The sequence below is a fragment of the Cynocephalus volans genome, chromosome 10 (assembly GCF_027409185.1).
Source record: "Cynocephalus volans isolate mCynVol1 chromosome 10, mCynVol1.pri, whole genome shotgun sequence".
NCBI lineage: Eukaryota > Metazoa > Chordata > Mammalia > Dermoptera > Cynocephalidae > Cynocephalus > Cynocephalus volans.
In genome coordinates this window covers 113997538-114008510 of record NC_084469.1, presented here as the reverse complement: position 1 = coordinate 114008510, position 10973 = coordinate 113997538, and the positions used below count along the sequence as shown (strand labels likewise).

Sequence of the window (10973 nt, the reverse complement as noted above, 5' to 3'; positions counted from 1 at the left end):
TTGGTAAGACTTGACTACGGACCGACTCAGGGCTGTGACCCCAATCCAGTCCCTCTCCATTCCATGCAGCCGGTCCTCTTCCACCTGGGGAGGCACTCATGCTCCCGGGGCCTGGAATTCTCACTTGTTGATTGAAATGCTCCACCATGTCCTGGACATAAGGGAAAGGTGCCACCTCATTTCCTGCCAGGCCCCTCCGCCACCCCATCAACCCCAAGCTGGAAAAGTGCCTCCTTCCTGCCCTACCGCAGTGCTGGTACCCGATGCTCATGGGCTGGCTGTCCCTCCCATGACCTGAATGTCCCTCCCAGGCCCTGCTCACGGGGAAGTGTGCACTGCCCACCTGCAGGACAGGGGCTGCGTCGGTTAGTGCATGGATACGTGGCTGCGTTAATGAGTGAGGGGGCCCAGAGGAACCCGGGGAACACTCCCACACCCAGAACGTGACGTGGAAGAAGAGGACACAGAAGACCATCAGACCATCAGCAGTACTTGCAATTCTGATTGTTTTTCTTTAAAAATGAACAAAAAATCCCACACAAAAAAACCCATTCCCCAACTAAAGCAGCCCAATGTAACAGGTTAACCAGTAACACAATAAAAAGACGCCACAGTCACACACGTCATTCACTTGGCAGAGGGCATTCTGGCCTGGCCACCGGTGTCACAGTGTTGGGCCGTCCCAACGTGGCTGGAACAGACCGGGATGCAGGTGTGGCACGCGCCACACAAAACAGCAAGGCTGAACGCTGGCCGCTGGAAATAAATAAACACGGTGCCAAGAGCATCCTTTAAATTAGTAAGACATCAGGACAAAATAAAAAACAAAATGAGTGAACAGACGCTTGCTTGTTACGCCAGGATTTGCTTAAAAAAAAACATTAAAACCCACAAACAGGAACCATTGAGACGTCTGTCCTTAGAACATGGTCAGAAAAAGAGAAGTCTTCACAGGCAGTCCCAGGAGTCTCACCAGTCCTCCCCCATCTCCAACACAGCAGCTCTAGGGTGTTTCCCCAGCATGGGTGGGTGGAGAGTAGGCAAGGACTTGGGGGCATGAGGGGCCCCGCCAGCAGCAGGCCCCATTCAGCACCATGAGATACCCCCAAATGGTCCCTGCCGTCTCAAATGGATCTCCAGCCCTAAAGATCACAGACCTCCAACCTGCCTCCCATGGCGGGGGTCTCACCTCCAGTGCTGGGGAGAGCCACATCTCAGTACGAGCCTTTGCTCCCTAAACACCCCCACCCCCAAGCTCCCGGCCTCAGTGAGAAAAGGGACCCTGGGAGCACGATCGACTCCTGTAGGGCAACCCCATGGACACCCCACCAGACTCAAAGCAGTCACTTCCCATGATGCACCCCAGTGGGTCCCCATGTCCCCAGGGCGATTTACCTGGCCCCCTGAGTTCTACAAGGCTATGTCCACTCTCCCTGAGCCGGCAGTGTGAACTCAGCCAACTGCTCAGGCCCTGCTGGACCCCAGAGGAAAGGGGGTGGCCAATGTACCCAGGAGCACCCGTCCCACACACAGGGCTGCAGTCACCTGAAACATCCAATCTCCTGGACCCACACAACGACCCCAAGCAGGTGGGGCACCAGCTACTGTCCCCATCTGCAAGCCCAGAAGGCAGGCCTTGCCCAGCACAAAGCCTCAGTTAGGTCTTCTGCCGTGGGGCTGCCTGTCTTGTGAAGGGAGACTCCATGCACTGGGGAAACGTCCGTGCAAGTCCATCCTCATGCTGCCAGGAGCCACGGGATGGGAATGGGACAGAACATGACGGGCCTCCTGGGCAGTCCTACCTCCTCTCTCTAGCACGAAGGTTTATTTCACAAGTAGGACAGATAGATGCCTGGTTGGTTCTTTTTGGCCCCAATGCCTGGCCCAGGACCCCCAAACTGCTCATTAGGTTTCTCTGGGCCCATTGGATGGCGTGGGGGTCCTAGAACCCAGGCAGGTGGTGACAGGTTTGACCCAGAGTTGGGGGGCTCAAGCAGCTGCTGGTCAAGAAGGCAGTGTCCAGCCCCATGCTCCCTGGCTGCCGGCCGGGGGGAGCTCTGGGGACTGTGCCCAAAGGGGAGCTGCTGCCCAGCAGCTCTTTCAGCGTAGCTGAGTGGTGCCAGCCGGCTCGGCTCAACCTCCTCCTGGGAGCAAGAAACTCAGAGGTCTGAGGCCAAGGCAGAGCCGTCCAGAGCATGCGCTTGGGCTGGACGGGTACTTCTCGTACCTACAAGTCTCTGGCAACCTGACCTCAGACAACGCCTCTCCTCCTGGCCAATTCCTGGAACGTAGTGACAGCTCAGGAAAACCAGCCGTAGCCAAAGTGCTGGCCAGGCCTCGGCTGCCTCCCTGGGAGAGAAAACACCACGGGAACAGCCCAGACAAAAGCTGCTTGTGCAGCCTCTGCACAGGGAGGAGTGTGGCAGGGCTGACGGCTTCCTCACTCTGGGAGGTGCCAAAATGACCCCCAGAGAGTTGGAGCAGCCTCCAGCAGCAGGTGGCAGAGAGGTGAGGAACGCCTGGCTCCACCTCCCAGATATGGGAATCAAGATGGGAACAAGCTGTATGTGCAGTCGGGGAGCGGGCAGCGGTGCCACGGCCAGGAGCCAACCCCAGGCAGCTTCAAGGGGCTGCCACCCAGTCAGAGGGCGGCACAGAGGCCAATTGTTCAGAGCCCAAAGAAGGGGCTGCCAGGAGGGGATGCTACCATGTGGAGCCAGGGTGGGAGTCCACGAGGGTCCTGGGCCCTGGCACGTCTGCTTGTCTGTTTCTAGAGGATTTGAAGAGCAGGGCTTTGTCCACATGGACTAGAGTTCGGCCTCCCAAACTGGACGCAGCACCGGCCAAGAGCCCGCGGTGCCCCAGGCCTGGTGTGTGCTCAGGGAGACAGTGGGGCATCCCTGAGTCTGCTGTCACTCAGGACAACGCCTCAAGGCCAGATAAACAGTGAGGAGGCCAATGGGGGCCCAAGCCCAGAAACCAGGCCCTGCCAAGCACATGCCGGGGGCAGTGCGCTACCGCAGAACTCAAGTCACCCACTGGAGCCAGAACATCTGCTTGGGCACCCCCATCCCCCAGTAGACACCAGGTAAAGGCATTGGTTCTTCCTGCCAAGCTGATTTGCAAACCCTCTCTTCGGGGGCTGTGCTGTTGAGATTTCTTTCTCTTTTGGGGCTGGGGAGGGAGGATACTAGTCCAAGTCTTTAAGGCAAAGAGGCATAGCCCACAGGGTTAGTTTTTGCTAATGTCACTACATTTACGATAAAAAAATAAGAATGCCAAGCATATGGGCCTAGGCCGGCTGGCCGGTGGTCAGTGCAGGTCCATAGTCAAGACAGTGAGGTCCAAGATTCAGTAGTTCTGTCACCAGTGACAGTGATCCAGTCCCTCCAAGGCACAGCACACTGCAGGACGCGTTAGGGGAAGAAGACTCTCCCCCCACCCAACTCCCCCATTTCTTTAAAAAATAATCATCTTGGTGGCATCAACTTGACCCAAAGCTTAAAAAAACAAACAAAATAAACGAAACAGAGAAGCAAACAAAGGTGGGAGGAGTGACGGCCTGGCAGGACAGTGCCCACTGTGGGTTGGAAATGCCCGACCTCTTCTCGGTCCACAGCCCATGCCCCACTGTCACGGAGGCATGGAGGACATTCACCTTCTGGGACAGAATCGTACCAGCGTTTTTAGAGCAGCCTCGCTGCCCAGTGGTGCACGGACAGCAGGGGTTCTGGGGCTGGTGGCACAGCTAGGCTGTGGGCGAGAGGGACCAGAAGTCGCGTCGTGAGGGTGAGCTGCTTCAGAATGGTCTTGTGCCTTCCTCTCCTGTTTAGGTCTCCTGGGGGACAACCTGCATGAGCTTCTGGCAGAGGACTGTCGTGGAAACTGTGGGGAGAGGGGCCGAGTGAGTGGGGCACCTGCCCCTCCGCCGGCGAGAGGCTGGCCCTGCTGGCTGCACCTGCAGAGTTGCGAGGATGTGTGGGAACCTCCTGACATGTGCACATGAACACGGCCTACCCGAGGGCCTTCCAGCTGGCGCACAGCCTGCAACTCCTGCTTAGACGCAGAGAAAGGCTGCATCCTATGTGGCCAGTGTGGCCAAGGAGCGTGGCAAAGGGCAGGTCCTGGGCCCGCCTCTCACCCCAGCTTGGAACCCTGCGACTGTGGTGAGCGAGACTCAAGTGGCACACTTCCACCCACCACAGGGTCTTCAGCAAAGCCCAAGGGGGGTGATGGGCCTGGGCTACCACCTGGGTCTACCAGACGCGGCAGACAGCAAACACGCCACTGCTCCATGATAGTCATGCGATCCTGCACCAGTGGAATTGGCCCACCATCTGTGTGGCCCCCTGTGCAGACCTGTCACACTCTTAGCCTTCCTACGGAGAAATCCCTCTGAGCAGGGAGTTTGGTTCTGGACGGAGGGTTTCTCCTGCCTGAGGCTGTTGGTGTGTTCAGGATTCAGGGGTGGGGTGTCTCCTAACTGCATTGCTGCCGTGATGCAATTTTAAAAGCCACCCAGTGACATAACAATCAGGGTCCAGGTCCACAGGCACTGGTGCCTTTTTCTAGGAGTCTGGCCATATTTATAGTACGGGATCCTAAACTTGTTATGCAAATCAACCCTGGGGCCGCCAGTGCCCAGAAAGCCCCGGGGGATTCTGTTTTTCCCTGCTCTGCCTTTCTAGGTCAGCGGCTGCGTTTAAGCTGGCGGCAGACGGTGGGGTTTTGCTACTTGGCAAACGCAGCATGGTTTTCTGGAATCCCTTTTTCTAAGAGATCAGCTATTGCCAGGCTGAGTGTATTACCCCTGAAATATGTGGCCACACGTCAGTGCCAACACACTGCAGTGACTCATGGGCCGAATGTCACTGCTGGACACACCAGTGGCCTGAGCCCTTGCCTGGTGCCGTAAAATCTGCCACCCGACATGACACACCTGGCCCCACATGGGTGGGGACGGCCGGGCCGCTGAACCTGTCAACTCCCTTCACTGCCCTGGGGACCTGAAGACACTGACCACTCTCCCTGCTCTGCCCACTCCTGGCAAGTGGCACCTGAGCAGCAATGCTGGCCCGTGCAGGGGCCAAGGTGCCAGTAGCCTGGGGTGGGGACAGAGGGAGGATGGCGGCAGAAGGTACTCACAGATGCCCTGGAACAGCCACTTGGGCTTGTCCCTCCACCAGACACCGACGAAGTAGATGGGCAGCCCACTAAGGGTGATGGCAAAGCCAATGGCACATTCCACGGGGGTCTTCCAGAAGGAGACAGCGATCAGGAACAGGCAAGCCAGGATGAAGAAGACTGGGAGGGCGAGGTTCACCTAGAATGGAGACAGGGCGATGGGACAGCGGGCAGCGGACGCGCGACCTGCGTGATGAGCCGTGTAGACCCGCGGGCGGCCACGGGCCCTTGCTGCAGCCTCACCTTCCTTGGACTCCTGAATACACCTGTGCCTCAGGCTCCGTGCCCACCCCTCCCTGGACAACCTTCTGCCCTCCTGGAACCCGCATGACCCCTGCAGCTTGGTTCTGGTGTCCCCTGGATCTGACTTCCTTTCTCTGTGTCTGCCCCACGCACTGGGCTGTGGGCCTGAGCAGAACTCAGACCAGACTTGTACGGGTTCACCCTTGACTCAGCACCCAGTGGCAGGAGTGATCACCCAAAGCTCAGCTGGGTGTGGACTGAGGAATGGAAACTGCCACCTTGTTCTCTCACAGCTTCCCAAGGGCAGGGCAGGGCAGGTCAGCCTCACAGTTCCCACATCAGAGGCAGACATCCCCGGCCACAGCACCCACCGCAGCCACCCAGTGGAGAGGCATGGCTGGCACATCTGCGAAGACTGTGGCCACCCACTAGTAATTGAGGAGCCCCGCCCTCTCTGAGACCCCTCTGTGGACAGAGCCAAGCAACGACCCATCCCCGGATCCCCAGCCTGAACAGTCACACTGAGCAGACGGCTCTGCCTGGCACAGAAGTCAGGCAGGGGAGCTGCGGAGGAGCGGATGGTTGACCAGGTTCTCCACTGCTGTGTACACTATTGGCTGTCCTGATCCACAGACAGGCAAGTCATCCTGGGACACGGAGGCCTGAGCAGGGTCCCAGCCAGTCAGTGCAGATGGTGCCTGCCCTGGCCCCAGGAACAGACACCCACCCCATGACCAGGTTCCCACAGCAGTGCCTAGCGCCTGCTTCCATTAGCTCTGCAGAGGTCAGCTGCGGGCAGTCTGGCTAGCAACAGCAGTTATAAGTCTGTCCCATGCAGGGTGGGGCGACCTCTTTGGACACATCCAGAATAGCCTCTCTCAGGGCCTGTAGTTTGGGTCTAATGAGCAGTATTTTAAAGCCAATGTTACAGGCTTAGGACAGGCAACCCTTGGCCCGCAGACTTCGGGAGCGAAAAAGGAGCAAGATTGTCTGGGTACTGCAGTGGTCCTGGCCCCTCCCGGGACCCAGTTTCTACCCATCCTGGGGAGATCTCACTGCAGGCAGGGGACCTGGGTCTCACTGGCCCTTCTGTGGGGGCTGCTGGGTGGGGGTGGGAGGAGGGATGCTGGCTGTGACAGCCACATGCTGATGTAGAGCTGGCCGGACGACAGCAGCTGCTGGCCAGTGACCACCACAGCTCTGCCCTCTCGTGCCTGACTCGTTTTGGGGGCTGCAGATGAGGCACTTGCTGGGCCCCCCACAGAAGTGTGGGCGTCATCATCCCCCTTCTTGGAGAAATGGTCTCCCTCATGCCAGATGCCCCTGGCAGAGCTGCTGAGAAGAGGGAAGGCTGCTTTTGCCTGGCGGCCTCCAGGACACCTACAGACCGTCCAGTCCTAACACATGCATGAGGACATACACCCAAAACCCTTACTTCCCGCGGGGTAAAGCCAGGCTCTGTGGCCCTGCACACCCAGACATCAGCTCACAGCTCAGGGGCTCCGTCAACATAGTCCTCCCAGAGAGCACGGGCCCCCGTCACCTGCCCAGGCACCACCTCCTTGTGGCTCACCCCGACGTCCTTCTAGATGCCTGCTGTGCCCAGGCTGGTCCAGCCCCATCCTCACCACGGCTTCTCTCCCCTCTAAGCCTAAGCCCAAGTCCATGGAGGGAAGGGGCTCTCTGGGCCTGTTATGTCCTTTGGTGGACCTCAGCACCTGCTCATGCTTGGCGCTCACGAGGTTCCCAGGAAACAGCCACCGACTGAGTCAATCAGGCCCCAACCTCCTCTGCGTCTACTACAGAAGCACATTCACACCATCTTCTCAATGCGCACCAAGCCCCTCTGTGGAAGGCAGCGTGGGCCCTGGGGTGCTGAGGGAGGTGAGGGCTCCGAGAAGGAGTGTGTGTGGCTGGCACAGGGTGCATGCCAGTGTGGTGGGGTGGACCTAGAGACTGTGGCAGGTCATTGGCTCCAGAACTGGGGCCCCCGGGACACACAGGCCCTGCGTCTACAAGGGGCCCCTGCTGTGCTCAGGCTGTGCCGCCCACAGCCAGGTCCTGAGAAGGTCCAGCCTCACCTTGATGGGCCGCTCCAGTTCGGGCTTCTTGTAGCGAAGCCAGAGCATGCCGATGATGGCCAGGGCCACACAGAGCCAGTTGAAGAAGCTGAAGAAGTTGATGACAGAGAAGATGTCTCTGGAGAAGGCGTAGAGCAGCGTCATGATGCACTGCAAGAGACGGGTGGACATGAGCCCTGGGCGGCCGCCCTGGAGAATGCCAGCAACATGGGCGTGGGGTGGCTGCACTTGGTCACTCTCACTCAAGGGACCAGTGAGGCCTCGGCAAGCAGTGGAAGGTGCAGGTGAGAGAACAGACATGGCTGGGCCTCAAGGACAAGGTGAGGCACGGCCAAGGGGAGCGGGATGACGCCCAAGCACAGAGCTCGCTGTGGCATGGCGTGGACAGCGGCCGCCTGCAGCTAATCCAAACACGCACTGTGGGGCACCGTTAAAATGAGCCACAGAGCCCGCATGCTACTAGACACCGTGTAGCCGCTTCAAAACTGAGACGAAACTGTACGGGGGCTTCAAAGCCCCTCGGAAGCTCGCTGCTGCTTCCCTGCAACAGGGGGGCCAAGTGCTGCCTCCTGTGTCAGGCTGCACTCACTGGCTCACTTACAACAAAAGGGATGGGACAGAAATCGCAGAGTGACTTCTGAGGCCAAGCCGTAGGCACACGTGGCTTTCCCAGCTGTCTCTCAGGGATCACGCAGCAGCCCTCAGGAGCAGCCCTGCACCAGGGACTGAGGCCCTCAGCCCGGGCAGGCCCTCCATCACCATCCGGACCACCCCCTCCCAGGAAAGACTGCACTAGGACCACTAGCTGAGCAGCCCCAAGTCCCTGACACTGAGAAACTAAACTGGTAAAGGTACTGTTCTGGGGTGATTCTGTCACACAGCAACAGAGAACTGATATAGAATCACCAGTTGGCACAGAGAGACGTGAGGTGAGCTGTAGCAGTGTGCATTGCTCCTGCTAGGGAGAGACACCATGAGCATGTGCGTGAGAGTGAGTGTGTACCTGTGTGTGAATGTGAGTGTGGGCGTGTGCATGAGTGCACACCTGTGAGCGTGTGCGCACCTGTGTGTTTATGAGCGTGCGTATATGAACATGTGTGTGTGTGCAACTGTGAGCATGAGCATGTGCGTGAGCGTATGCACCTGTGAGCATGTGCATGTGCGTGTGTGTGCTCTTGCACCTGTGAATACACCCTGCCTGAGCGCAGCGGGCAGGGACAGCAGCAGTCTTGGGAGTGGAGCTCTGGCCTCACACCCCTCTGGGCTATTTGCCTTGTTTTTTCACAACTACCATATATCATTTTTGGAATTAAACACTTAAAAAATTCCAGTGCTTCTGGAACCTAGCAGAGCAGGTGGTGACATGTACAACAGGAGACCGTTTGGTCCCCAGCCTGCATCTCCATCACTGCTGCATCCACTCCAGGCCAGTCAAAGTTTGCTGTAGAGTCGCAGCACATACACCAACGTGGCAGCCTCCCTCTGGGGAGTCCCGTGGATGGTCCCCAGGGATGGAGGGTGCAGGGCTGTGCGTGGGCTTACTGTGAACACAAGGGACGGCACAGGAGTCAGGAGCTGCGGATGGATCATGGAGAGGATGGAGGGCAGGTGGCCCTCTCTGGACCCCACGAAGAACAGCCTGTGGACAGAGAGGCATCAGCGGTCAGTCCCAGGCCCTCACATCCCCAGCACAAGGACAGGAGATGCTGAGAAGAGGTGGTAGAGTGGGCAGCACAGGGGGCCTGCGCCCATGGTCGGGGCCTCACTGGCCAGTTGGAGGCTGGGCCACCATGGCCTCCTGGGGCTGTAGGCCTCTCTGCATCCCTGAGCAGCTCGGCTAGCCAGGAGGAGACTTGGCCCAGGCAGCCAAGTCACCTCTGGGCAGTGGCATGGGGAGGGCAAGGGCAAAGTTCCTGTTTCCTTTATTTCTATATTACTTGAACTTTTTCCTTTTCTGACATCTGGCGGGTACGGAAGTCTGAACCCTTAAACTCAGTGTTACCAATGCCACGCTCTAACCGAGCTAACCGGCCAGCCGAACTTGTAACGTTTGTGTACCACTCAACACAACAGACAGAGAACTTCTGAAGGACATGTTAAGTGGCATGTGCGGACACTGGATGATGCCGTGCTGGGGTGAGCTCACCTGGAGGATGTGAACAGGGACCCGTTGACCGATCCAAAGCACGACAAGCCCACGAAGACGGGGATGATCCAAGACATGACCCCCAGATGGTAGTTCCCGAAGTCCTAGGCAGACGCGCCCAGTGAGCCCTCGGCCTCATGAGGCTCTGGCCCCAGGCTGACTGGCCCCTGGCCCCACAGTGGCCCTTCCCCACCCTCGCCACAAGGCTTCTGCATGTGGAGTGATCTCTTGGAGTCAGAATCTGGACTACAGGGGGGACCTCCCAGGATAGGGCTTCTCAACAGCCCCTCCCCAGCCTGCCTTCCAGTCCTGCTTGTGGGGGTCTCTGCTCCCCTGCTTACTCGGCCTGCCTGGCTAAGCTGCACATGCCCACATCTACCGAGAGCAAATGCTAGTCTGGAGACAGGAACAACTGCTCAACAGCCCGGGAGAGTGAGGCTGGGGGACAGGAGGCCTCGCCTGCTCCATGTCACTGGCTTTGTGGCAGCAGGCCAGCCTCAGCCCCTCAGGGACCCTGGGGATGCTGGCAGGTTGTGTCTCACCACAGCCACGGCCTCCGATGTCAGCATCTGTTCAGTGGACAGAGTGGTGAAGTAGGCCAGATTGGTCAGCACGTATACCAGGGTGACGATGGGCAGGGAGATGATGATGGCCAGGGGCAGGTTCCTGGAAGGCACGGCAGGGGCGCGTCACCACAAAAGCCTAGGACTGAGGACCGAGGGCCGAGCACCAGGGGTGGGGCCACTCCCATTTCTGAGCCTCGCTTCTTGGGGAAAAGAGTGAGAATAGGGATTCCTGCTGGACCACAAAGGCTCAGGAGGTGAGACCGCAGAGCCTCCTCTCAGGACCTGGCAGCAGCGCTGAGAGCCACAGCTGCCCTCTCCACACCTCCCCACCCACGTGGCGACCTTGGACACCAGCTCACACATGCACGGTCTCCCGGGAGGAGGGGGAGGTCCAGCCTGGGGTTGCCGTGGGCATCAGATGAAGGTGGGAGGGGTCTCGGGGGCACGTGCTACCTGTTCTCATGGTCACACAGCCCCTGTGCCGCTCCCACACCTTGGGCTCAGAAACCAGCCCTGCCTCCCACATCACCTGACCCCACGGCCCTCGACACCACTGTCCTGAGATTGGGCTGAGCCCAACGAGGGGTTTCAGAGGGAAGAGCCTACGTCCCTCACGTTGAAACGAGAGAGGTCTGTGTTCTGCGCGTGCGTACCTGTAGGGGTTGATCATCTCCTCCGTGACGAAGTTCAGGTAGTTCCTAGAGTTAAGAGTTAGAGGACAGAGCTCCACTGTCTGTTCCTCCCATAGGCTTC

General features: G+C 58.7%; 1 protein-coding gene across 2 annotated transcripts in view; it reads right to left on the bottom strand.

The window, feature by feature from the left end:
- Positions 1–489: 489 nt before the first annotated feature.
- Positions 490–10973, bottom strand: part of SLC7A5 (solute carrier family 7 member 5) — a 36734-nt gene continuing 26250 nt past the window's right edge. The window contains exons 4-10 of one of the 2 annotated variants that reach the window (XM_063111768.1): positions 10874–10918; positions 10197–10320; positions 9655–9758; positions 9051–9147; positions 7509–7658; positions 5146–5323; positions 490–3885 (exon numbers count right to left, since the gene is read on the bottom strand). In XM_063111768.1, the coding sequence (XP_062967838.1) occupies positions 3830–3885; positions 5146–5323; positions 7509–7658; positions 9051–9147; positions 9655–9758; positions 10197–10320; positions 10874–10918 (754 nt within the window). In that variant the 3' untranslated portion in view covers positions 490–3829. The remainder of the gene's footprint in view (positions 3886–5145; positions 5324–7508; positions 7659–9050; positions 9148–9654; positions 9759–10196; positions 10321–10873; positions 10919–10973) is intronic. The other variant, XM_063111769.1, reaches the window with a different exon arrangement.